This window comes from Halichoerus grypus, chromosome X (genome assembly GCF_964656455.1).
Source record: "Halichoerus grypus chromosome X, mHalGry1.hap1.1, whole genome shotgun sequence".
NCBI lineage: Eukaryota > Metazoa > Chordata > Mammalia > Carnivora > Phocidae > Halichoerus > Halichoerus grypus.
The window spans coordinates 125275288-125303123 of record NC_135727.1 but is presented as its reverse complement, the minus strand read 5'-3'; the positions used below and the strand labels follow the sequence as shown (position 1 = coordinate 125303123).

General features: G+C 48.7%; 1 protein-coding gene across 1 annotated transcript in view; it reads left to right on the top strand.

Moving 5' to 3' along the window:
* WWC3 (WWC family member 3) overlaps positions 1–27836 on the top strand; it is a 112362-nt gene that overhangs the window by 60515 nt on the left and 24011 nt on the right. Inside the window, exons 6-10 of the mRNA XM_078065073.1 lie at positions 7713–7842; positions 10968–11114; positions 14843–14916; positions 24508–24750; positions 27469–27558. Coding sequence (XP_077921199.1) covers positions 7713–7842; positions 10968–11114; positions 14843–14916; positions 24508–24750; positions 27469–27558 — 684 coding nt within the window. The remainder of the gene's footprint in view (positions 1–7712; positions 7843–10967; positions 11115–14842; positions 14917–24507; positions 24751–27468; positions 27559–27836) is intronic.

Genomic DNA, 27836 nt, shown 5'->3' with positions numbered 1-27836 from the left:
GAAGACTGCCTCTTATGCTTCCATCAAATCATGCCAGCTTGGTAATTTTATTGAGAAACTTTGAAAACTTTGTGAGCATTGATAATGTGATCACCCTACCCCTACTGTAAAATCCTAACTCTAAGCACAGGTAATACCTGAGCCGTAGTATGGAAAAGGGCTTCTTGGATGTTATTACCAATGTTGATTTAAGGCAGAGACCCTAGATTTTCCTCTAGAAAATTTTCTGCTGTTCTTGCTTCCCAGAATATCCAGGATATTCTTTTCCAGAGCACCTCGCCAGGAGTTTAGCCGCTTATAACATTTTAAACTCTTACTTGTTTATCTTGGTGAGCTTTCCTGGCTAGCAAGGAAATCCATCATTATGCTTGGGTCCAAGTGAAGGAAAAAGAACCTTTTGTTTTTTTTTTTTTTTAAAGGTCTATGTATGTTGTTAATTTTTATAAATGGGAGCTGGCCATGAACACAGTTTCTGGGTTAATGAGAGAATTAGGTACGTGTGTGCGTGTGTGTGTGTGTGTGTGTGTGTGTAATAGATATAAACTTTTAATGATGGAAAATGTCAAACATACACAAAAGTAGAAAGAACGGTAGCATGGAGCCCTGCCGTACCCTTCACCCCACCTCACCCAACCAGCCACACGGGGCCAGTCATGTTTTGTCTGTCAGCCCGTCGCCTCCCCCAAACCCTTAATGCCTTATTGAGGCAAATCCCAGAATCATTTTGAATCCACAAATAGCTCTTCTAAAGTTAGGGATCCCTTTTGAAGACATAGCTATAATGCCTGTGCCCCACTTAATAGTCATCTTTTAACATCATCCCTTCTCCAGCAAGTTTTCCCATTTCTCCGGCGTGTTTGGGTCCAGCTTCGGATGAGGCCTGCAAAGTATGTTTGGTTGGTGTGTCTCTGAATTTCCACTCCCCTGTCCTTTTTTTTTTTCTCCTTTCTGACAACTTACTTGTTGAAGAAACCAATTTGCTCGTCCTATAGAATTTCCCTGATACTGGGTTTTGCCGCTCCGCTGCACATTTCCCATGTTCCTCCATCCCCCGCTACTTACGCAGACTAGTGCAGCTAGTTCGAGAGGCTTGATCTGATTTGAGCTCAAGTTCTTTTTCTATTCTTTTTCGGGGGCGAAGTCTCTCTCGTAGTCGGTGGTGGTGGTACTTCCATCGGGAGCTGCAGACTCCGGTTGTCTCCTGCTGTGACGTGGAGAGCTTCAGTGGGCCCTGGCGTGGTCAGCCTCATCCATCCATTCATAACGTTGCCCATCAGCTTTACACCCGATGCTGTGCACGCGTACAAATGACAGAGCTCAGGATAAGTTCCCAAAAGTGGGTTTGCTGGGTCAAAGGGTAAATGCATCGGTTGTATTTAGGAGATGTTGCCAAAGCCCCCTCTCTAGGGGTTGTGCCCTGTTGCCTTCCTACCACTAACAGAGGAGTTTCTCTTCCCACGGCTGTGCCGACAGAATGTGTTGTCACGCTTTTGCGTTTTTGCCAGTCTCATCGGTGAGAGATAGTTATCTCAGTGTAGTCGTAACTTGCGTTTCTCTTGAGGCCCTTTATAAAAGTCTTTGGGAAATAGGAGCAGCGTTTTTGAGTATGAAAGTCTTTAGAAAAATTGATCTTTTGCCGTGAAAATGCTGCTGGGCTGCACTGCCCTCAAGTTTCTGAAGGTTGTTTGGAAAAATGATCTTAATGTAACTTGTTAGCAACATCCGGGGGCAAAGGCGGAGGACTCAGGAGCAGGATGTGCGCAGTTTCCCAAATGGGTGATGTACAAGAATGTGCCGAGTGTGCCAGTAGGTGTGGGAGATTTCCCTCTCTAGTTATTCTAGATCTCCTGGAGATACGGAATGTACCTCGTGTTAGATTTCGAGTTGTCCCGCAGCCAGAAAGCTCACTTAACGTTGCTTCACCCGGAGTTTCCCACGCTTACGTGCCACTGAAGCCTCTTTCCACCAGGACACCTGTACGGTCCCCGCGTGCTGGTGTGACGGCCCAAAGCACTCCGGGAGGGGGGCACCATCCTGCCCACCTTCTTAGCAACCCGCTGGTGCCACACCTGGCCCCCGTTCCCTTCCCGCAGCTTCTGCCATCGTCGCTGGTACGGCTCACCATTCTCCTGCTGTAGTCGTGGGGACTCTTACGGTGTCTCCTGTGCTTACGGCTCCCTGGGGCTTTCTCTCTCACTTAGATACAGTCCCCAATACTCTGTCCTGACCTCGTTTCCCCCGGTGTCACCCCCCCGGCCACCCTGTGGCTCTCCCCACTGGAACGTGTAGCTCCCTGTGCCTGGGACACTCTTTCTCCCAAATTCCACACACCTGTTCCCTCCCTGCTGTAGTTTTCTGCACAAATGGTGTCTCACCAAGATCCTCACTTAAGCAACGGCTCTAAAAAGGACCCCTTTCCGTCACACTCTGTCCTGGACACTGGATCCCTTTTCCTTAAGCACTGATGGCTGCCTGTCCTAGTGATGTACTCTGTCTCCTTGACTAGCATACCGCCGCCCGAGAAGAAGGACTTCGCTTTGTTCCCTGCGCGGTCCTCAGGACACAGACAGTTGTGGGCAGAGGGCAGGGCCGAGTGGCACGCGGGGACGCTGCCCCAGGTGCTGTGCTGAGTGGCTGGGGTTGCGGCTCGCGGCTGCCGGGAGCCGCTGTGTGGTCCATGTCACTGTTGGACATTGGCCTCCTCTGGGGGAGGGCCTGGCGTACGGCGGGGCCGGAAACCCAACGGGCATTGGTCCTGCTTGTGGGCAGGTCTGCTGCCCCGCACTGGACCCGCTGTTGATAGAAAGCTGCCGGGAGCTGTGTGAGGTGCATTCAAGGCCGCCTGCCAGAGCTGGGCATGTGAAAGGTAGAGGTGTAACAAAACTTCTCATTCTTTTGGGTTGTAAGGTGTGGCATTAACATGGAATATCTCTAGAGGCCTGGCAGCCCTTTCCTTCACGCTGTGGGTTTACGAAGCCATTTGGTTTGGGGCGCCCGGGTGGCTCAGCCAGTTAAGTGTCTGATTCTTGATTTCGGCTCAGGTCACCATCTCAGGGTCATGGGATCGAACCCCATGTCGTCGGGCTCCACACTCAGTCGGGGGTCTGCTTCTCTCCCTCTCCCTCTGCTCCCCCCTCCCCCACACTTGCACGCATGCTCTCTCAACGTGCGCTCTCTCTCTCAAATAAATGGATAAATGTTAAAAAAATGAAATAAAATAAAGAAGCCATTTGGTTTTACTTTTCCCGGTACAGTTCCCTTGACATCTTAACTTGAACAACAAATACAGAGACTTTAGGGCAGCAGGAGGTCGGGGTTGATTAACAGCTCTAAGCTGCCTTCTCAACTGCACTCCTGTCATCATTTGAAGCTGCACCTTCTCCTCTCCTCTCTAACCATTCTTTCAAAAGCAGACTACAAAGAGCACCAGTTTACTTCGGGACATGTGACGGGCCTTGTGGGTGGCCTTTGGGTTTGATGCAGTGTGAGTTTGGCGGCCTTGACTTCGAGTGTATTGCTAACCCAGTGAGGAAGATGATGAGTGCCGGTGTGAGGGGCCTCGCCGTGAGCCCCACCCTGTGCCTCTTCCTGGCTCTCTGACTTCGAGCAAGTCACCTAATCTCCCTGAAGCTGTCGCATGAATTTGAGGAGTGAAAAGCAAAGACTCTGGTCTGTGTACTGGATTTTTTTTTACACTGTGCCTTCATCTACTCGGGCTGCTATAACCAAATACCACAGACTGGGTGGCTTATAAACAATAGAAATTTATTTCTCACACTTCTGGAGGCTGGAAGTGCAAGATCCAGGTGCCAGCACGGTCGGGTTCTGTGTCTGCTGAGAGCCAGCTTCCCAGTTCCTAAATAGCCATCTTCTTTGTGTGTCCTCACATGATGGGAGGGGCGGGGAACTCTGTGGGGTCTCTTTTATAGGAGCACTGATCCCATTCACAGGGGCTTCTCCCTCACGACCTGATTACCTCCCAGAGGCCCCACCACCGAACACCATCACACTGGGAGTTAGGATCCCAGCACGTAACCGGTGGAGGGGGGAGCATAAACATTCAGATCATAGCACACTGCATAATAACATGTTTTTATTAGTACCACCTTGCATCGAGTGGTTATTGCTTTTCTACCATTTTATTTCAGATGTGTAAGTACTCACTTGGGCTCTTAATTAAAATTAAAAAGAGAAAAGACTGTTCTTTTGGCAGTCACAGATGTTACTGTTTTCTTATGAAATGGAATATATTGGTATTTTAGAAAATACAGAATCACTGACCACATCCTCTGAATTTGACCAAAGTTCTAGAGGGAATTTGAGCAAAGGGAGAACACTCCCAAAGAAATGAATTTTGCAGATGTAAAGGAAGAGGTTTCCTACTCTTAGAAGTTTTTATTAGATGAAGATTTATCATAGTTGAAAATTGGAAGTGGTGTGAATTCTGTGAAACATTGCGTGTCCTTATAAAAGCATACGGGCCCGACCTTGGCCGCTGAGAGGGCCTGCAGTGTCAAGGGGCTTCTCTGCGCTCGGTGAGCCAGTGCAGACTTGAGAATTGGGGGAGGTGGGTTTGAACCCTGGCAGCTCTGCCAGATCTTAGCTTGTCATCTTGGGCCACTTAGTTCATCTCTCTGAGGCTCAGGTGTTTCATTATAAAATCTGAGAAGGTTGTGCTTGTCCCATAAAGCTGTTGAGAGGATTCCGGGAGGTGACAAATGCAAAGCATGCAGCCAGACCCTGGCACCTAGTAGGTGCTTGATACATCGAACTATTTTAATATACTTTTTATACCATATAATTATATAATCAAATAATATATACTATATAAAATGTCTATATAAGGTTATATTTGCATAATACATAATAATCCTTTTGTATGGTTATGTATTTTTATATAATAATAATATACAATATTGGTAGCATAATATATAATGTATACTTATATAATATATATAACTATTTTTAAATAACAGTATTCTTGGGGTGCCTGGGTGGCTCAGTCGTTAAGCGTCTGCCTTCAGCTCAGGTCATGATCCCAGGGTCCTGGGATCGAGCCCCACATTGGGCTCCCTGCTCAGCGGGAAGCCTGCTTCTCCCTCTCCCACTCCCCCTGCTTGTGTTCCCTCTCTCGCTGTGTCTCCCTCTGTCAAATAAATAGATAAAATCTTTAAAAAAAATAAATAACAGTATTCTCTCTGAAACACTAGGACTTCAAGATCACGTTCCCTAGTAGCTTTCACACTTTTTTAACAGTGGAATCTTTTTCCCTTTCCTTTCCTGCAAAGGACATCTGTGCATCTCAGACATCTCCTGTCTGAGACAGAGCAAAGAGGAGGTGCTTGCTGAAGCAGGGGTGAGGGTCCCCAAGCCCAGACAGCCTCTCCCTTTAGCTGCTCCTGCTCCCCACACCAGGACACCCTCGGAACAGAGTGGAAACAGCTGTTCTAGGCCAATCTGCTTTCTCTTCGAGGTCTCAGAGCCACTTGGGTAGAGCTCAAAGTGCAGGTCCGTGGCCTTGACGTTGAACTGTCGTTCTCTGAGGTGCTCTGCAGTGTCTGCTGGTGGGATGAATTACGGGGCTGCTGATCCCCCTCCTTGAGGGGATTTGGGGCCTAATCATAGAACCTGGTGCCTTGACAGGCTGCTGACTCAATCCCTGGGTTTACTGGTGGCCACACTTAAGCTTTATTGCTACTAAAAGCCACAAGGAAGTCACAACACCTAAGTATAAAGCTGGGGCTGACATGCGTAGTGGCTCGCATCACCGCCTGAACACTGGCTGTGTGTGTCTGTGCTTCTGTGGCCGTTTGATTGATTAGCTTTGATTTTCAAGCAATTGACAAAGTTTTGTTCCATGTAGTGGAGTTTCATTTCTCCATATGGGTGTCAGTGTCAGGTGATGATCTATGTGCTGTACTTGTCAGAGCAGTAGACCTGGTTAGCAGAGGGGCTGGTCATGGACTGTTCGAGAGAAATCCGATTTCTCTGGCCCCAGGTATTTTGTCTGAGAATGATGAAACCCTTTTCTACCGACTTCATCAGCCTTTGTGGGTTGTTGGTTGTGACATTAAATGAGATGTATTGGAAAACCTTTTATCAGAAGGTGAATACAGGGAGACATTATTATGTAAATGAGTCTCAATTTTCTCTGCAAGAAAAGTTGGACCACTTCTTTGGCTGATGTGCCACGAGATGGATGACCTTCTATTTCTGCCTTCCGTTAGAGACTCTTGGTTCTCTGTAAAACAGCTAAAAAGGGAAAACACGTGGCCCGGCCATGTTGGGATGTAGGGGTGTCACCCTGGAATGTGTGGGGACCCATGATGCGCCTGCATCCACTCCACGGGAGAGGACTCACCACCAGTTTTCACAAATATATCATTTGTAGCTGATGCAGTCACAGCGATGCTCTTGAGCCCTGAGGCCTGATTCCAGAGGGTAGGAATGGGTTCCTGCGTGTTTTATTTGTCCTTCTCTTATTCCAAGGTCTGGGGTTAGAGTACCAGAGTTGGTGAATTCTTTACTTTGTCTCCCATGAGTACGCAGATTCAGCATTGTCCTGACAATCAGACTAATCACCGCAAACATTACATGCCAGACGCCCTCCCAAGTAAGCCTTCTCCTGACATTTTCTCATTAAATGGGGGAATCATTAAACTGAGGTGTAAAGAGTTGAAGTGTCTTGCCCAGGGTCCCGCTGTAATGCTGGAGTGTCACTGGTACTCACCAACCTGCCAGGATGCTTTCATGAGTGGAAAATTGGGAGTTTGGGCTGGCCGCTAAGGATCCAGATTCCCTGGTCACAGTTTAGCCCCAGGACCCGTGTAATGGCGGAGCTGGAATCTGAAAGGCCTGCTAATGGCTTTCCAGAGAAGGAGTTCATGCCATTTCTGGACCAAAGTATTCCAACCTCCTTAGCCCTGGGGGCTTCCAACGCTCACGACCTAGGTAGGGGAGGTGAGACAAAGGGTGTGCTGTAGGAGGCCGCCTGCTCCGTGAGGGCTGGAGGCAAGCCTTGGTTTGGTCAGCACTCCGCTTCCACCGCCCACACCAGGCCTTGTGTGCACAGGGGTGGACTGGCCGGAAGGAGAGACGGAGGGAGGGAGGAAGTTTGGATGGATGGAAGGAAGGATGAATGGATGTTTGGATTGAAGGAAAGAATTGAAGAGGTGCATGGTAGGGGGAGAGAGAGAGAGAAATTAGAGCTGGAATGAGATAAAAGAAAGAGGAGTTTTATATGAGGCATCATTATTGCATTGTTCACAACTTCTCGCTGTTTCCCATATGTTCGTGCACACACATGTCATTCATATGTTTATTTAATAGACATTTTTGACCACTAACCCAGATGCGGGGGATAAACGAATAAGACATGATCCTCCTCTCAGAGAGGAGTTTAAAATCTCAGGAAATTACTTAAGCCACTCTTGGTTGCCTAATCATTAATAGAGGTCGTGGGAATCCTGATTCGCAAGTCCTCACCTGCATTGGATGTTCCTGGAGCAAAGGAAGTCGTCCACCGGTCAAGTCTCATCTCTGCGTATATACTCACAAGCCAGGAAGGTTTTGTGGGATCTTTATTTTTCTTTGCCGAAGCAATGTGTTTAACTGTTTCCCACCTTTCTGTAAAGCTTCTGAGTTTTTCATTGTTGTTCAGTGTATTGTTAGGCTCTCGCATGGAATGACTCTGATTTTTCTTTTTTAACCAGGATTGATCGTAAGATGTCAAGTGCTCACACCAACTACAAACTGGATGAGGCCCAGGCGATAATGAGTGAGCTCCGGACCATCAAGAAAGCCATTTGCACAGGCGAGAAGGAGAGGCGGGACCTGATGCAGGTAGGAGCCTGGTACTCTTCACATCCCGTGTCCGTTCGTCTGCCTGCCTGCGTGTCCATCTGTCAGTTAACATTTTAGGAAAATATGTGTTTACAGTATATATTATATATTTGTTATGTATACAGTTCATATATATTTTAAAACATATGTCCATGCCATATGTGTATATATGTTCTTTATGTGTGTGTATATTTCTGCATATGTGTATTAAAATATTTGAAAGTATGGGTGTTAGTTTCCTAGGGCTGCCATGACAAAGTACCACAAGTGGGTAGAGAACAACTGAAATCGATTCTCTCAGAGTCTGGAGGCCAGGAGTTCAGAGTCAAGGTGCTGGCAGGGCCACGCTGTCTCTGATGGTGCAGAGACGCTAGGGGTGCACCCTTCCTCGCCTCTTCCAGCTTCTGGGAGCTGCTGCCGATCCTTGGCATTCTTTGGCTCGTAGATGCCCCGCTCTAATCTCTGCCATGTCATCGTATGGTGTTCTCCCTGGGTCTCTGTGTCTACATTTTCTCTTATAAGGATGCCAACCACTGGATTCGAACCCACTCTAATTCAGTATGACCTCACCTTAACTTGATTCCATCTGCAAGGACTCTCTTTCCAAAGAAGCTCACATTCACCGATTCTTAGGACTTGAACATATCATCGGGGAGGACACAGTGTAAGCCGTAACGATGGGTGATACAGATTGTTCAGTAATCACAACAACTTACAAAGTCTGTGATGAGAAGTCTTGCTACCACCCCATTCTGTCCTGCCCTGTAACTACTTTTATTAGCTCCTTGTAGACCCTGCCAGCATTTTCGCAGACACAGGAGAGGGTGGTGAGCACATATTCAGCTGTCCCCACAGAAAGCTAGGGCTGTGCCTGCCCCTCTTCTGCCCCGGCTTCCTCATGGGACAGTAACACCCCGTCCCCTTTTCTGGATCTGTGCACAACGAGCTGCTTCATTCCTTGATAAGGCTGCAAAGTATTCTGCATGGATAGATTTTAGTTACATGGCTGGGATCGTTGGAGCTTTATACTGCTTTATTTTTTTGTCCCTTGAACTTCTGTAGATTTTCTTGTACTTAGAAAAAGCTTGAGTTTTTGCAGATGGATGCGCACTGGTCTTTCTGCTTGGTCCTGGGGTGCATTCAGATGTTTCTGTTACGGCTTTCATTTTTTGCTCAACACACTGAGTGCGTGGCAGGCATGTGTCTAGATTCTGCAGAATGTAAGGATAGAAGCACGTCTGAAGCAGAGCTCGGACTTGTGGGCCAGATGAGACAGGTGCACACATAACTGCCTTGCACGGCAGCGCTCCCGAAGGTCAAGGATTCAGGAGACTTGTGGAGTGTCCCCACAGTGGTCATTCAATTGCCCCTTACTGGGCCCTACCCCAGGCCTGCTAGATTAGGCTCTGGAGGCGTGACCCACCAACCTGTATTTTCAGATGCCCTCCCAGGTCATGAGAGGTACATGGTGGCAGGAACAGCTCCCGCCATTTCCTGGGGCCTCTGAGTGCAGCGTTGGACGAGGTGCGGTGTGGACGTGCCGCATCTAATCGAAGCCCCAACCCCAGGGGTGAACCAGGTGGTATTCCATCATGGGGGCTTGGAGGCCTTGCCCCAGGACGTTGAGCTGATTTCTCTGCCCCGGCCTTTCCCAATGTGCCAAGCTGGGGCAAGCCACCCACTTGCCTCAAGTGGGTTCCCCACCACAGAGGTGGAGATAGAATTTCTGTAAGAAACTTCAGACCCCAGCATCCTCTCTGAGAAGCTCCAGGGAGAGGCCTGGGCAACGTCCTCTCTAGCAAAATCAAAGAAGTTGTTCTGTCTTTTATGACCTTAACAATATTGGCCCGTTCCAGCATGCCTTCGTCTGGATCCAGAGCCGCTACCCGGGTCACATGGCACCTGCGTGTTCGGGTGTCTGCAGAAATGTCTGCTGGAGAGAAATACATTCAAAAGTCTTCTAAAAAACTGGAGAAAAATCTCATTTCTTTTTGACTTCCACCTAAAGGAGTTACGTACACCAGAAGACATAGTTGCTCTAGTTTTTGGCAAACTAACATCCGTATGAGATGACTCTTGACCATGTAGAATTAGGACTGAAAAATCAGGTTATAAAAATATGTAAACCTCATCTGGGAGTGGTTTTCCTTCTGTGTGGTTTATAAAAATCTCAAGGCAACATTCATCTCTGTCAGACTCATTTATTGATACAACGTTTTGGATGGCAGTGCTCCTCCCCCCATTTTATTGAGGTACAATTGACAGATAAAATTTTATAAATTTAAGGTGTACAACCTGGTGACTTGATATACACATGTAAGGTGGAATGATTACCACGATAAAGTTAGTTAACACGTCCATCACCTCACATGGGTACCTTGTTTTTTGTGTGTGTGATGAAAACTTTTAAGATCTACTTTCTTAGCAGCTTTCAGAAACGCAACACAATATTGCTAAGCATGGTGCTGTGCGTTCCGGCCCTGCAGCGTACTCATCTTCTAACCCGAGGTCTGTGCCCTTTGACCCCTCAGCCCCTGGCGACCACCATACCACTCTGTTTCTCTGAGTTTGGCTTTTTTGGAGGGAATGCTTGTTTTTTTCTTTTTTCTTTTTTTTTAAGATTTTATTTATTCATTTGAGATAGAGAGAGAGAGAGAGAGAAAGCATGAGCAGGGAGAGAGGCAGAGGGAGAGGGAGAAGCAGGCTCCTCGCTGATCCAGGAGCCCGATGCGGGGCTCGATCCCAGGACCCTGGGATCATGACCTGAGCCGAAGGCAGACGGTTAACTATCTGAGCCACCCAGGAGCCCCTGCTTGTTTTTTTCTTTAGAAAACAGAAAGATTCAAAAAAAACAGTAAAAATGGTACCACAGTTGTTCTCTACTGTTATCTATTATTCTCATGCTGCCAGGAGGACTCCGTCACTGTCTGATTTAGATGCCTACGCATTGGATTAAAGGTGCGGGTGGTGAGGGTCATGTCTTTTACATCTCACGGGAATGGGGGGCAGGGCGGGCCAGCTCTCTGGTGCTGACGCGGCCGCCCTGGAGCCGATGACATGACTGCTTCTAAAGGGAAGAGAACATTACCACCTCTGCCCAAGTAACTCGTTTCCTTCTATTGCAGAGCCTGGCCAAGCTGACCGATGGCTTCAAGAACAGCTTTTCTCTTAGCGACCCTCCGCAAGAGTTCCCTCACAATCCAGGTGTGCTTGGCGATTCTTTACCTCAACAGTTCTGCGATGCTGGGTCTCAGACTGACATCATTGGAGAGGTATGCCAAGAAGGGGGGGCGGGGGGGGGGAAGAGCCGAGTGTGCCCAGAGAGAAAAGAGCTGCTTTCGTGTTGCCATCACTCATTTGTTTGACTTTGCCACTTTCTCTTCAGAAATGTTTTGGCTTTTGTGCCATTAAGTTTGAAGGAAAAATCCAGCTGTGAAGGTTCCATGGCATGGAAGGCAATTGAATTGCTTAGTACCTCCATCCTTGTAATTTGGATTCTTTAAAACAGCAGAATCCTTCTGAGAGTTGAGTTTAGATGTGTTCTTTTTTTTTTTTTTTTTTAAGATTTATTTATTTTAGAGAGAGAGGAAAGAGAGTGTGGGGAGGGGAGGAGCAGAGGGACATGGAGAACCTTAAGCAGACTCCACACTGAGCGTGGAGCCTGACCTGGGGCTCGATCCCACGGCCCTGAGATCATGACCTGAGCCAAAATCAAGAGTTGGACGCTTAAAGGACTGAGCTACCCAGGCGCCCGACATATGACATTTTAGAGCAGGGATCAGCTAACTTTTTCTGTAAAGGTCCAGATAGTAAATACTTCAGGCCTTTGCAGGCCATGCAGTCTCTGCTATAACTACCTAACTGTGTTGTTATAGTGCAAAAGCCGCCATAGGCAATATGTGAACAAATGGACAGGACTGTGTTCCAATAAAACTTTATTTATAAAAACAGTATCGGATTTGGCCTGTGGGGGTCATAGTTTACTGATCTTTGGCTTAGACCAGTGATTTTCAGAGGCTTTGTGTCTGTGTCACCCTTAGGTTATACTTTGATGCTATTTCTTATTCTAAAAGAATGTCAGGAAATTGAATTGAATCAAAATTAATTTTGCTCGGAACTTGGAAGAATTTCATAATGCCCCTTTTGATAATTACTGAAGCCTTGAGTTAGCTACAAAAACAAAGTTGGCAATCATCATCTGAAGTAGGGTAGTGAATGCTTAAAGACACTCCTGTTATGTTATTGAGTGAAGTTTATTACAAAAGGAAAACAAATGAAAAAAAGATGGCTTCTTTTTCTTAGGGCTTATTAAGTAAAGAGGAGACATCAATGGAATGTGCAATGTCCTCCCCAAAATTAAGTAAAGAAAAAGGAAAAAACAGGAGAAAAAAACCATTGACAAAAAACTCTGGGTTTTAAATAATTAGCTAATATTTTGAAATTTGGATAAATAGTATCTCTTTGAGTATAATATGGTAAATAATGACTCTTTTGGTCTTGGACGTTCTGAAACAGTCCTATTTTCAGTTGTCAGTCTCAAAAGTACATTTAGACATTTTTGTTTTGTTTTTTACACTTAGACATTTTTGACCAGGCGATTTTGGTTTAAAGAATATGGTCCCCATCTATATAACACACAGAGAAGAATCTGTAAGTCAGAAATGTCTGCCATTTTTGCCGAAAGATTTTTGGCGTGCAGGAAGGAAAGAAGTGTAAGACTCATTGAATTCCATGAATATTTTATTGCTGTTACCATAGGTTAGAATTAGAATTAAGAGATTCAGCTAGTTTGAGAGAAACAGGTAAGATCAAAGGTTCTCTAATGATCTAGGTAAGACTTTCTAAAGATGTCAGGTGCGGAGTGGTTGGTTATGCTGTTGCAGTAACTTGAGCCATAAATTGTCATGTTTGTGAGGTTACTGGGGCCTGCCTTGGGTTGACAGCTTCATGGCTGTTATCTTGTTAGTTGTTTCCATATCCGTTTGATAGGTGAGGGGTTCGAGGTGCCAAGTCACCTGACGTCATGTAGCCAGGGAGAGGCAGGTCTGCCTCAACATCTCTGATGCCTAAACCCCTGTGCTTTCTACTACATCACGCAGTTGTTAAAAAAAAAAAAGCATATTGAAGGGCTGAACTGGATTAGTTGGCTATTGCTGCGTAACAAATTACTCCCAAACCTAGCATCTTAAAACAGCACACTTTTATTATCTCAGACTTCTCCTGTAGCTCAGGAGTCTGGCAGGGCCCTCTGCTTCAGGGGCTCTCCTGAAACTGCAAGCAAGGTGTCACCCAGGGCTGCAGTCTCGTCTGAGGACTCGACTGGGGAAGGGGCCACTCTCAAGCTCACGTGACTGTTGGCAGGATTCACTTCCTCATAGGTTTTTGGACTGAGGGCTCTGTCTCATTACCATACAGACCTCTCCGGCACAGTAGCTTGCTTCATCAAAGTGTGCAGACTGAGAGAGTCTGCTAGCAAGATGGAAGTCACCGTCTTTTGTAACGTAATCACAGAAATGGCTTCCCATCATCTTTGTTGTATTCTGCTGGTTACGGTCAAATCATAGCTCTAGAGCACTCTCAAGGGGATTTCACCTGGGCTGAATCCCAAGAGGTGGAGACCATTGGGGACCATCTTTGACATCTGCACACCTGACTTAGTTATCACTTACGTGCTATAGGACTACATAAGAACTGTGCAACAGGAAGCTGTTGAATCCATTGGGCCATAGATTTCTCCTTTTTTGATTAAGATGTCCATATTGTTCTCAAAGAAGAGTGCAAAAACAGAGCTTAGAGATCTGTAGACAGCATCGAGAAGAGGTGTTAGGAAATGACCTTTATTTGTCTTGATGAGGGGTCAGCTGCAGGAGTCTCTAACAAACAAGACGATGAGGTGACAAATAGCTCATTCCCAGTGTAGTCAGTTTCTGGAGATGTGATGCTGTAGCCTTAATATATTTATATTGAGGAAACCATGGAGAGGGGCTTTGGATGAGGCTATTAAAATGCACACAGTGGTGACACGCCTCATCAGAGAATGCTCGCCCTGTCCCTCATTCAAAGCAATAAAGATATAAAGAAATTCCTATTGACATATATCAAAACTGGTATCAATAAATTCAGCTCTAATCATTCAAATAGAATATTTTCAAATGTTTGTTGACATGAGGTTATTTAAAAAAAAAAGAAGACTTAGTGGCTATAACGTAGGGTCTAGTTACGGTCAGATCTACAGAGACAATTGATTTAATGAACTAGTGTCGTATATTTCCAGGAATGAAGGAAGAAGTAACCAGGGTGAGCTACAGTTACCTCCCATACAGGTCTTTTTTGGTTTTGTTTTAGGAATTTGTTTAGTTCAGCATAATTGGTATGAAAACATTTAAGTACAGCTAGTGATCACGTCAGAGCGCCCCACATTTCAATTCTAACTCCTAGGGTGATGGGCCACCTTCAGGCTTTTCCACACCTTGCTTTCCTTCCTTTCGACCTTTAGTTCTTTAACGTGCTATGTAACATTCGAAGGAGGCCTGTAGCCCATCCCTCACAGAGCTAGTCCATCTTCTTCAGATCTTGCGACTTCTTAAGAGAACATCATTCTTCTGCATTCATTGAAGAACGAGAGAACGTACTGTACAAAATGGGATGAATATTTTTACCTTTGTGTCAGCGTTTACTAAATAATTCCCTATGTTTTTAAAATTTAATTTGTTGTTGTTGTTGTTATTAGAAATTACACAACAGATGAATACACTTCCACTGTTAAACAAATCCACCAGTGCTTGGGAGGCAGTCTTCCCAGCCCCACCTGCAGCTTCCCACCAGTCAGAGGTGGCAGCCGAGCACTGTTTGGTGTATTTCCTTCCAGACCCTTGAGAAATGGAAATTTAAAGACAAATCAAAATATTCTTCATTGTCGCTGAAAGTTGAAATGAATTTTCTATTTTGAAAATATGTCTTTAATATGTTTCCCCCTTTTTTTTCCTTCTGTTCCGGAAAGTTTGTCTTTGATGATAAAACAAGACTTGTAGACCGAGTCAGGCTTAATTGGCAGTATGAGGAAGCCAGAAAGAGGTAAGAAGCTCCTTTCTCAAGTCTTGCCTTCCGCTTCCTTCCTTTCTCCCATGGAAAGAGGTTTTGTGGCGCTCCATTGTGGGACTGTCCACTTTTCATCAGAAAGTGGTATCCGCTAGAATACAAAATCCACGATCTTCCTTTCTGGGTAAGCCTCTTAATGCCCATGATAGAATTTCATGTGCATTTAACACATGAACGTCTCACTGTTGTGACCAGTTCTAAAGCCATGAGCTAATAAAGACAGAGACTTTCCCGGCTTCCTTCTCCTCTCAGATAGCTCAGGACTCCCGCCTTCCCTACCTCCCGACCAGCAGCAGCCCCTCAGACCTGCTTCAACACAATTTCCTTATCGTTTACATATGTCGTTTCTAACTCCAGAGCTTAATGGAAACAGTCACATATCTTGGTTTAAAAGATAGTTTAACAAGGACTAGGTCAACAGGTCTTAGCAGGACCTCATCCGCCGGATTTCGGTGGACAGACTCGCAGCACAGCCTTTTCTGTGGACCTTTGCCGTAAATCATCTGCCCTCGGAAAATCAAGACTTGACCCTGTCTGTACCTGTTCAGGATTTGTCTTTCTGTCGCCCTCTCCCAGCCCTAAGCATCGGACAAGGGCAGAATTGAGAGGCAGTGCAGTATTTTTAGCAGGTCACGTCCCTCCCCATGTTCGCAGGACCCTGGTTTCAGTATTCTGACCCTGCCCTAGCTTTCGTGTCCCCTTCCTAGAGACTCTCTCTCTTTTGTGTCTTCTGAAGAGAGCCTTAAAACCAAATTATTTCCAGATAATGTGCTTCAGAAAGCTATGAACCATATCTTTTTAAAAAAGTTTCTTTAGTCACATATGAACTATTTTCTTGGAGGGTGGGGGAGAAGGAGTGGAATGCCAGGTGGGGTAAGGGGGTCCTTCCTGGAAGCAAAATAGCTGGGTCTGCTCCATATACTGTATCATTCCTGATGTCTGGAAATCCATTTTGTCGCCTTTTTAGAAAATGTAAAAATAGCAACAAAAGCGGATCATATGACTCCCTGCTAGAGGGCCGACATGAGCTGACATGGGCTTTCTGTTTGCTCAGAGCTCGTATGCCCGCTTCTTCCTGGCTTCTCACCACGTATCTGTGGTGGGCTTTACGCTTCCACACCGACCGCTGCCAAGTGCATTCAGCCGTGCTGCTTGTCTCCGCGGTCATATTCTCCATCTGTCGTGCATTCCTTCTCCTGAGTTCGCTGCTGTTTGTCAGGGGCCGTTGTCCCCTTTGAATATTCCTCTGCTCATTCTTGCATGTTTCTACTGGACCACGCAGTGTGGGTGCTGGAATTTGCTGAGCTGTAGTAAAATGCAGAAAATAGATGGTTGCTGCACTTAGGGACATAATTGTTACATGTTTTGCTGCAACATTTACTAAACATAGCAAGTGATTTCTTTGTTTTCTAGAGATAGTATTGGTACACAGTGAGTAACCTTTTAAATGTTGAGATGAGACATTTGGGCGAAAAGGCAAGTATTTAAGAAAATTTTTCAGGGGAGGACACTGCATTTCATCGGCATCTTTTCAATGACAGTACTATTTCAGGATTGCCAGGACCTTGTCAGGAGACACACTGCAGCTACGTGGGGCGGGGTGGGGGGAGCCCTGCCCCCAGTGCTTCAGCCTTTGTGGGCCAGAAACGCCGTTCTGGGCTGCATCAGCCACATTTAAGTATCAGGGACACGTTGTGGAGATGTCCTGGATCGGCTTGCACAAGCACGGCCTGTCCTTTTCCCACTAGCACAGTGGTTCCCAACAGGCGGAGTTGGGGAGTGGGGACTTTACCCCCAGGGAACTTCTGGCCATGTCCAGAGGCAGGTTTGGTTGTCACAACTCTGGGGGACCTGCTACGGCCGCTGCTCAACATCCTATGGCGCATAGGCCGGCCCAACACAGAGAGTGACTCCCCGACATGTCACCAGTGCCGAGGCCAAGAGCCCTTGCTCTGGCTGGAGGACTGTGGTGTCTTAGCGGGGCCATCCCCGCGGGATTTCCTGCCGGCCGGTCTGCACGGGTGACCCCAATAGTGTCATCTGCACCCCACCTCAGCTTCTGCAGGGGGCAGAAGCTGCTGGGAGAATGGGACATTGTACTTCTTTCTACGCAATACCTGCCCTGTTCTGGACATTTCAAAAAAACCGTGTGGGTTATGCGATGCGATCACATACGGTCTTTAACCTATTTGGGCTATAAACTCCTCCCCAACTAACAGAAATATGTCGGTTTATCAGTGGCTCTGCCTGAGAGTGAGGACCTCTCCCTATCCCCACCCGGGCGGTACCTACTGGGGTTGTGTGTGTGGGGGGTGTGCGCGTGCGTGTGTGCGTGAAGTCACGCGCACACACATATAGCACGTGCGTGTTTACAGACGTGCGTGCACACTTGTATTTTCCTCTGTGTTTTTATTACAAAAATAATACACGAATGCATTGTTTTTGTCACAGGCACAATCAGCAGAGACCACCCGCTTGCCCCTTCTCTAATCCCACTTCCTACCATTCATGGTTTGGCGTGACACCTGCCAGGCTTTTATCTAAACATTTAAATAAAGTAAGCCCAGTTTAGTTAAGCGTAGTATGTGATGCATAGCTTAGGATGCGTAAGCATCCCTCTGTGGAGAAACATCTGAGATGGTTGCAGTTTTTCCTTTTCACAAACAGTGCACATCTTTTCCTAGGCCTCAGCCTTGCAGAAATGACTATTTCCTTGGACTGGTACTTAGCAATGAACTGTACAGATCTTAACGCACGTACACTGAAAGGTTTTATAGGGGCGTCTGGGTGGCTCAGTCGGTTGAGCATCTGACTCTTGATCTTAGCTCAGGTCTTTATCTCAGGGTCCTGAGTTTGAGCCCCGCGTGAAGCCTACTTTAAAAAAAAAAAAGAAAGAGTTTTGATAGATGCCCCCACATGGCCTTCCAGAATGACTTAGCCACCTTGTGCTGCCACCAGCGCCGATGGAGAGCCCTGATTTTCACATCTGCGGAGCATCATTAAACATCTTCATTTTTTTGTCACTTTTACTAGAGTAACGGGCGAAGACCTTCTCTCAGTGGTCATGTGCTTCTCCCTGGTGTGAAGGGTGCATTTCCTGGTGCCGTTCAACATAATTTTGTGTGACTTTTGGTTCTTGGAGTTGCTGTGTCTGAATTTTTTTTTTTCCAGACAAGTGATCCTTTCAGAAAATGTGAGCTGCTGTCGTTCCCCGTTCACATGGCTCTCAACCCTTGCAGGAGGCCACTTTTGCTCCCTAGGGAACAGTTCTGGTCCTCATGACTAGGGCAGAGCCCAGGGCTGCTGCTGACCAGCCCACAATGCACAGCGTGGCCCCACAGCAAGGACTTCGGTGGCCCAGTGTCAGTAGTGCCTCAGCTGAGAAACCTTACTCTTGGCCTTCTTATTTTGCTCCTAAATCCCTACTGTGTTTGGACAAGGACCCACAGGAGCCGGTTTTCCACTAACTCAGGGCATCAGCCCACTCCCCGTGTCTTCCCTTGCCCTGTTCCAGACAGGTTGACCCCTCAGTGTTCCTCAGACACGCCGGGTCTCAAACCTGCCAGGCACACTCCTGACTTAGTCCCTGGAGTCAGCAGAATAATGGCCCCCTCAAGATGTTCACGTCCTACTCCCCAGAACCTGGTGGCTGTGTCGCCTTCCGAGGCAGAAGAAACTTTGCTCATGGGATTAAGTTAAGGACCTTGAGATGGGGCAATGATTCTGGATGATCCAAGGGGGCTCAGTGTCATCACTAGGGTCCTTAGAAAGGGACAGTCTGGGAAGGGGATGTGAGGAGGGAAGCAGAGATCAGAGTGGTGTGGGCCACGAGCCGAGGCCTGTGGGCAGCCCCTAGAAATGACAGTGCAATGGATTCTTCCCTAGAGCCTCCAGAAGGATCACAGCCCTGCCCACCCAGTTTTGACTTTTTACTTCTGGAACTATAAGATAATAATGTGTGCTGTTTTAAGCCACTGAGTCTGTTGTTACAGCAACAAGAGGAAACTCATACAGTGCCCATGGCCTTTGCCGTTTCCTCTGCCAGCAATGGGATGCTTTGCCTCAAATTGTCAGATGGCTTCTGCTCTCCTCTCGGTCACCTTGTCAGAGACGCTTCCCTGATCATCCAGAATAAAGTAGCATGCCCCATTCCCACCCCCATCGCCCCGATCCTCCCAGCAAATGTAACCACCTAACCCATTCTCTATATAATGTGTTTGCTTTTTCATCATTTGTTTTTCCCTCCGAGAACGTAAACCCCACAAGGGCAGGGATTTAGGTCTGTTTAGGTCATTGCTGTAATTCCAGTAGCTAAATACCCACTGAATATTGAATGAGTAAACGAGGGCCCCATTTGGTCACACTTGCTGTTTGGCCCTTGCTTCTGCCAGTGGGCAAGCAGAAGGAGTCCTTGGGGCCCAGGTCCTGGCTCTCCTCCTGGCTCCCTTCCCCAAGGCCCGCTGTGGGCCTTGGGATATTGCCCCTTGACCTGAGGACAGAAAAGCATCAAGCTATGCATGTCTTTAGGGTTCTAACAGAGGCAGGGCATGGTCTCTTCATTTCAAGAACTGTGTTCGCAGGATACATAATCATACCAAGCTCAGCTTACAGTTCTTGGGCCTTCACGGACATTTGAAAAGGCTCATGATCTTGAATCTTTCTATAATGAATTCTCTTGGGTGCTGGAGAAAATGGCTGCTGTTTTGGAGCTGCGCCCTGAAGGATGCTGGGATTCCGGCTGCCCGTGCAGCCCGTTGAGAAGGGCTTTCTCAACCAAGAGGGGAGCAGGGATCAGGGTGGAAAGTTGTGCGATCGCAAGTTTCTGAGGAGGTGGGGGGTCCATCTGCGGCAGCTGGACCAGCCTATAGTTGCAGAATGAAGGGGAGTGGGGGGGCGGGTGGGATGGAGGATGCCGTGAGCAGGGAGGCAGGTCTGCGTCATGGGGGACCACCAGTACCTTGAAAAAGAGTTGAAAATGCTGGGCATTCTAGGACTTTTGAGTCGGGAATGGTCAGTGTGAGCCACCCAAATGGTGAGAGATTCAGGAGGGCAGTTGGAGGTGGTACCGACGTCATGGAGTGGCTGAGCTCACCTTGGGAGAGAACATGCACTGAGAAAGGGAAAGAATTCAGGACTGAGTCGTAAAAAAGTCCCATGGCTATTGGCCTGGTGAGAGTGAGGCTGGCCGGAGGAGGGAAGTAAAAAGTCCAAGAGAGTCTGGCTAGGAGTGAGCAGAAAAGAGAAAAGGAAGTAAAACCTCAGAAGACACTCCCCTCCAGGGACCCACAGCAGAGGAGGAGATACTGGAGAAGTCACACCAGTGGGCCCACAGACCTCTGCTTCCCAGCACTGCCCCCCCCCCCCCCCCCCCCCCCCGTGTCCCCGTGTCCCCGGGCCAGGTTGTTATCATGCTGATTTGCTTTTTTTCCATTTAAAGAACTCTTACTCTGATCTCTCTCTTTTTTTTCTTTTTTTCTGCTAAAATATCTTTCTCTTACAAAATAATGATGATAGTTGATGTTAGTAGGTTTTTTCAAACTCTCTACTTGGAAAAATAAAAAGTTGGCAGCCCTACAGCAGCCCCTCCCCCTTCCTTAAGTGGCACGGGCCATGGGGAGTGTGACATAGATGGCACTCACTGGGGCTAAAGGAGGAGCATGGCCCCGAAGAGGGAGTTCTCAGAGGCGCCCTTCGTGGCAGAGGATCATTTAGAAGGTGGACCTTGAGTCTTGATAATGAGTTTCTGTTCTCATTGGACTTTAAGCTGCTTTAAAATGTCTGTGAAGTGGGGCCCCTGGGTGGCTCAGCTGGTTAAGCGTCTGCCTTCGGCTCAGGTCATGACCCCAGGCTCCTGGGATCGAGCCCCGCAATGGGCTCCCTGCTCTGCGGGAAACCTGCTTCTCCCTCTCCCACTCCCCCTGCTTGTGTTCCCTCTCTCGCTGGGTCTCTCTCTGTCAAATAAATAAATAAAATCTTTTAAAAAAATTAAAAAATAAAGTAAAAAAATAAAAATGACCTTGGGGAAGTTTCTTTTTTGCCAACTTTAATCATGACCTTACTTTGCTTTCATGTATTTAATTTCACTGAAACTATATTTCAGGGGGAAAAAAAGCGCCTTTCTGGAGATTGTTTTTCTCATATTGCTCAGAATTGGAATGATGGTACTCGCAGCAGTGGGGTCCCAGCCTCCGGGTCAGCCGCATGGCGTGGCTGTGGGGGAGGGGGCACTGTAACTCTACATCTGAGTTTAGCCTTAGGCACAAAGTCTGTCTTCTCCGCTGAACCTAACACACGAAGCATCCTCCTTGCAGACGGCTTGTTTCTAGGCCAGCAGCGCAGTAAACAAGGCGTACTGCGTCACAGGCAAAGCCGTCTTGTCTGTCCCTTGGTGAATGCACAAGAAATCACTGGAGGAATCCTTCTAGAGATTTTGGCCTCCAGTGCAGACAGACAAGACGTATGTGCCTCACTCTCAACCTGGCTGAGAGCAGGCCCCAAACGTCGGCATCTGGAATGTGGATATAGGGAAAGAAATGGCCCTTGGCACTATATATCCATATTCTTCTGGACTCATAGACAGCTCTAAGACGACCACGCAGTCATTTACATCCTTGTGAAATTCAATTATGTGAAAAAGCACGATTCTTCAGCGTAGAAACGCTGGCCTCGTGTTCAGCTTTTCCAGAGGGGCCGCACGACGTCAGCTTTATCCCGATCTTGTCTGTGCTGCAGGGGCTGTCCCTTGCCGTGTCGCGTGTCTGTGCATATTTGTCCTGTAAGCAGAGTCACAGTACTGTGTGTCACTTGGGCCGCTGTACTCTTACGCCTTCGGTGGACACACCTTTTGAAGTTGGCCCTTTGCCTCTCTTCCCGCCTATAATTCTTTTCTTCCCTCGTTCTGCTTTCTGGTAGTGGATATTACTTGAGATTTGCCTGGGAAGCATAGGATTATCTAGTGTTGGATCTTCTGCCCCCCTCAGCAACTTGAATGCTCGTAGAGTTTCAGCTGACCAGCGCCTGGCCAACTCAGATGGAATCTTGATCACCTCCCATGTACACCTCAGAAAACTCAGAGGGAGTGCTTTTAAAAATGTAGGTGCTGGTAGTATATGAAAGAGAATTAGTGTATGTTACAAAGTAATACCGCTACGGTGAACTTCAGCTGGGTTCAGAGAGGCTTTCCTGCGGGTTGATCAGATAAATGTAATGAAAAATTATGAGGACACGATGCATTTGCTCAATGTTGTTCACCTCTTTCATATTTATTTCTTACTTTTGACTTGTCTTGATCTCCGGTAGAGCGTTCCAGAAATTTCATTGGGTATAATGTCTGATTTGGCACTAACTTATTTATGGGCCGACTTGGAGTGTATTTTCCTTGGGCTTCGGTTATATGACTGCCATAAATTTTCATTACACTAATTAGGCATAGATGGATGCTCAAGCCCCGTTGGAGTCGTAGTCCTGGTCGTACTCTGCCAGGCGTATTTTTCAGTGACATGATTTGGCACCATTTTCCAACACATTTTCAGGAAATTAGTTTTAAGTTGGAAAAGAACTTGCCTAATAAAGCTACTGACATTCAACTATTTTCTTTACCTTCTTGGGGAATTGGACTTGAGCAAAATGTGCACATTTAAACTATAACTTATATACTTTTTTTTTTAAGATTTTATTTATTTATTTGAGAGAGGGAGAGAGAGAGCACAAACAGGGACGAGGGGCAGAGGGAGAGGGAGAAGCAGACTCCCTGCTGAATGGGGAGCCCAACGCGGGGCTCAGTCCCACGATCCCGAGATCATGACCTGAGCCAAAGGCAGACGCTTAACCGACTGAGCCACCCAGGCGTCGCTACACTTTTTTTTTTTTTTTTTTAACTGTTGGTTTTTTTTATTGGTTTGGTACTTGAAGAAGGCGTCTTACCCAGCCCTCCAGCCAGGCTGACTAGTCCCCATGCTCATGTCTAGCTCAAGAGGAGCCTGACCCGGTGCGGGGCTAGCCAACAGTCTCTAACATGTGGGCCAACACCAGCTGATTGGCAGTATCTGCAGGGAACACAGCGTTGAGGATTCTGAGGTCTGGACCTAGTGGGCAGGGTGCCAGCTTTGATTAGTTTGTGTGTCCTGGGCAGGGGACAGGGTGGTGTCAGGAGCGCTCCTGCCGTTCCTGTTTTAGTGAGGATCATCACACTGGAGCCTAATGCAGGCCCCTAAGAGCTCCACGGCCAATTAGGATCCCCCAGACCAGGCCAGGCTGCCTGAAAGCAGAGGGTTTTCAAACTGAAGTGAGCATCAGAAGTACCTGGAGGACTTGTTAAAACCCAGGTCGCCCAACCCCGTCCCCAGCGTGTCGCATTCAACAGCTCTGGGGTGGCACCCGAGGTTCCATTTGTAACAAAGCTCCTGGTAATGCGGAGGCTGCGTGCCGGTCACGGACCCCACTTTGAGAATCGCTGCCTTGGAGGATGCAGGGCAATGTGCCCCTCCGCTTCCCTGTCTTCACAGCTCTCTGTGACCTCAGAGGAGTCTCTGCATTTTGTTTTGGGGGCACGTGTGCCAACATCTGTCCTCCACAGCGCTGGGTTCAGGGCGAGTCTGGCGTCCCTCGTTTTCTGTCTGAAAACAGCCCTCCTAGTTAGCCACACTTGAACTTGAAGGGCTGAAATCGTTCTGCTCCGCCTGTGAAAGGCTGCTCTGCAAATACAAGCCACATCCGTCTCATTTAATCTGCATTAAAGGGCACAAAGCGATGCAGTCTGTGCCAAACACGTGGAAGTGTAGGCACGTGGAAGGTGACAGCAGCGTCCATACTTCTCCCCCCGGAGGGTGGTCGTGCCGATACGTTTGGTGAGGCTGACTGGTTTGCACCCCCCCGCCCCCCCTGTGGCCGCGCTTAGCTCCCGTGTATTTGCTGGCGTGCTTGTTCACAGTTTCACGCGTCCAGCTTTTGCTGAGTGTCTGCTCTCTGCAAGGCATTTTGAATGTCACTTATGCTCCAGGTCCCTGGTGCTGGAGAGAGCAAACAGAGCTGGAAGACGTGGATCGCCAGGCTTTGGGGGGGTTTCTGTTCAGAAGCCCCGTGATGGGTGCAATTCTCTCCTGTCATTTTGTCCGCGTGGTGTTGGCAGTTAGGTACGGCAGAGCAGGCAGGAAGCCAGAAGCTTCTCTCGTGTATCCAGCACTGTGTTTAGCCGCTGCTGATGGGGGATGGGGAGAGAGGAGCTGGTTCCGTCCTGCTCTGGGACAGTGCCGTGGAGGAAAGCACGAATCTGTAACAGCACAGTGCAGGGGGCGTGGAGGATGCCAGCCTTCCTGTCCGTCCTTTGAAGCAAGCATGCCATGCTTACTGCCATCCCAAATCTAGGCCAGGGGAGGTTATGTAGAGGACCTCCACATTCTTTTTATGACCTCTCTTTCCAGGTGCTTTGTTTTTGTCATTTAAGGTTCACTTGGTGCAATAATTTCAGTATTCACTTAGAAGAGTGAGTTTCTAGAATCCGTGCGATGGTGTGGAGAATGGGTGGTGATATTTTGACTTCACGGATTTTTCTGGGCCCGTCTCTTGCAGAGTGTCGACGATTCAGCAGCAGCTGGCCCAGCTTGATAACGAGTCGTGGCCGGGCCTGGCCGAGGCCGACAGGGACCGGCTGCAGCTCCTCAAGGAGAAGGAAGCCCTGCTTCAAGAGCTGCAGCTCATCATTCAGCAGAGAAGGCCGGTGGAAGACGTGGCCCGGCTGGAGGAGGAAAGGAGGCGCCTGGAGGAGGAGATCCAGCGAGCCCGGGCCACGTCGGTGCAGGGCGCCACGGAAAGGTGGGCTGGCTTCCGCGGGTTCAGGAGCAGGCAGGGCTCAGCTCCGGGGGGAGAACCACCTGGAAAAGCTAACTCGGAGAACTTGCACGTGACTCGAGGTTGGTCCTGGTCATGGTTACGCAGGGCATCGGCCGCCTGGTGTGTTTCCTGGCCGAGTGGAGGGAAGGCAGAAGGTGGAGGCAGCGTGTGCCTTCCCTTCTGTGGGAGGTGCCGCTCTGCCCAGGGCTCCCGGGGTTCCTGTGCCCTGTTCAGAAGCAGGACGGGATGGAGAAGGGGAGGGAGTGAGGGAAGCTGGGAGCCCCTTGCTTAGCACCACCCCCCCAGCATCGGGGTGCTTGCCCCTTGTCTGCAGGACGGCAGCCCGCACAGGCGTGGGGCGGCCGGCAGGAGGGTGGGAGGCGGGTGCCGGCACGGAGGGGGAGCCCCGGTGCTGGCACGGTGGGCGATGCGGCAAGCCCTACCCCTTCCTCTCATCGGTGACTTTGACCCCCCCCCGCCCCGGGAGAGGCTCTGTGGGAGCACGAAGCCGGCGGCCTGGCGTGCGTCCGCCCCCAGAGGCGCCCCTCCGCGCTCTGTCCCGCGTCTCCGCTGGCCTCGGGGGCTTGAGGCCAGCCCGGCAGCCCGAATCCCTGTTGCTCGGCCTCCGTTGGCCACGTGCGGTCACGGGCCGCGTCGGAGGCTGGGTCTGCGTTCTCCGTGTCACGGCTGTCAGGAGAGTGTGGCTGTCAGCTGAGCTTTGGAGAGCCCCCCCCGCCGTGTGATAATCTGCTGGACCTTCAAGTCCAGTGTGTTAAGAGGACCGTACAGTGTATCTGTATGAGCCTTCTGTACGGAGAGTTTCATAGGTGAAGGGCATCCGTACCGACGCCCTTAGGCCTGTCATTTAACCACATGGGAGCTTACCCAGCGACGTACCGCTGGGGGGGTCAGTGCTTGGATAGTCATGCTTAATAGCTAGAGGTCTGTGTGGTGACTTCAGTGGCTCGTGTCAGCGCTGGCCGGAAGCAGTGGCATTGGGAGAGCCCAGCTCGGAGGAGTAGCTGGAGTGAACTTTAGTTTGCTCGGGATGATCGCGTGCCCTGTCACGTGACTCAGAATAAACGTGGAGTTGATCCTGAGTCTGGAAAGGGACCACGAACTGAAGTTTTCGTCTGTGCTCTTGTGCTTCTGCTCTTCCCTTGGTATTCTGTTGTATATGTTCTGGGTAGGAGGGCCTGGGAGTTCATTGGGTTGGTTGTCTCTTAGGGGGATGGACTCTGTCCCATGAATGCCCCCTGCTTCTCAGGACCCCACACCCATGCACCCTTGATTGTTTTTGCCCTTGCCTCGTGGAAATCCCAGCACATGTGAGTGCTGGGGTCCCAGGGTACAAATCCATGGAACCCCATGGAGCTGGTATGACCCTCGATGCCCGGGTTCAGGGACTGGGTCAGCCAAGCTCGTCCAGCTGATGGAGTCTCTTGTGGGACCAGCCCAGGAGCTGAGTCCTGGGATGCAGAGCCCTCCACTGGGACTGAATTGGCCCACGTGTGTCTCCTGAATCTGTCGCTAAACGGCCTTGGGCAGGGAGGGCTGTCCCCTGGTGCTGACAAGCACTTTCATGCTGGCCACTTCTGCAAACGGTCTCTGTCTACAACCCGTGCCTCCCGGTGAGGCAGGGGCGCCAAGTGCCCCCCAGGGCTCCTGCAGCCGGGGTGTTCTGGGCCTGGCGGAGGCAGGCCTGTTTCTCTGTGCACCTCCCTTCATCGGATGCATGCTTGAATTAGAAGCATGGGCCCCCGACGTGGGCAGCTTTCCCTGGGAGCAGGCTGAGGGACGTTAGAGAGACCCGGTGTCGAGATGGAACAAAGCGACCGAGGGTGGCGTCTTGGGGCTGAGATGGGCCCGCTGCTTGGCCAGTCTTTGCCTGCCTCGGCCCCAGTGCCCTCATCGCCAGGTAGGAGCTTTGTGCGGGGGTAGTGAGTGTCACTGGGGATTGGCACGGTGTCACGCCTTTCCCCCGTCAGAGGACAGAGTGACTGTTTTAAGGGTGCCTACTTGGTCACATGTTAAATGCCATCGTTTGATTTATAAACAAGGACTGTTTTGTTCTGAGGCAAACACATTCATTCATTCATTCATTCAGGAAGTGTTGAGTGCCTGTACGTGTAGGGCTCCATTCGAGGCAGGGGACTTAGTGCAGTGGACAAAGTTCATTTCAGAAATCCTAAAGTCGAAGAAAGTGGGAAGAAGAGAAAAAATGCCCTCCAACTCTGTGACAGTTGCTGTTTTGTTTTATTTGTGTCTAATCTTAATTCTATGGATTTTAGGATCCATGCATTTTTGCCCGGAGCAGGGCTTAAGCGAGGGATTCTGATTTGTTCTAAGGAATTCCAGCAGACTACCGCGTGCTCTGCATTTGAGGCCATCTTCTAGTCTAGCCTGTCATCCTTCCTGTCTGTTCATGTACCTGCCCACCCACCCTCCCATCCGTTCGCCCACCCACCCATCTGTGGAGCGTCTACGGTGTATCAGGCACTGTTCAGGGGGCTGGGGGGAAAGTGTCAAGCAAGAGAAAAACAGTCTCTGTTATCTTGGTGTTTGTGACCTACATGTGTTTTCTAGAATTGAGTCATTCAAACCTAAATCACTTGGGGAAATTTACAGTTGAATTTCTTGTTGGGAATATAAACTCATTCTCTTTGAAATCCACCAATGGACAATTTTTCTTACCTACAGGATTCTACTTCAAGAAAAAAGAAATTGTCTACTTATGCAGCTGGAAGAAGCTACCCGCCTAACGTCCTATCTCCAGTCCCAGTTAAAAAGGTAGGTAACTGGGTGCCTGGGTGGCTCAGTCGTTAAGCGTCTGCCTTCGGCTCAGGTCATGATCCCAGGGTCCTGGGATCGAGCCCCGCATTGGGCTCCCTGCTCAGCGGGAAGCCTGCTTCTCCCTCTCCCACTCCCCCTGCTTGTGTTCCCCCTCTTTCTGTGTCTCTCTCTGTCAAATAAATAAATAAAATCTTTAAAAAAAAAGGGTAGGTAACTTTATTTTTATTTTTGGGGGGTTGGGGGCAGAGGGAGAGAGAGAATGTGAAGCAGGCTCC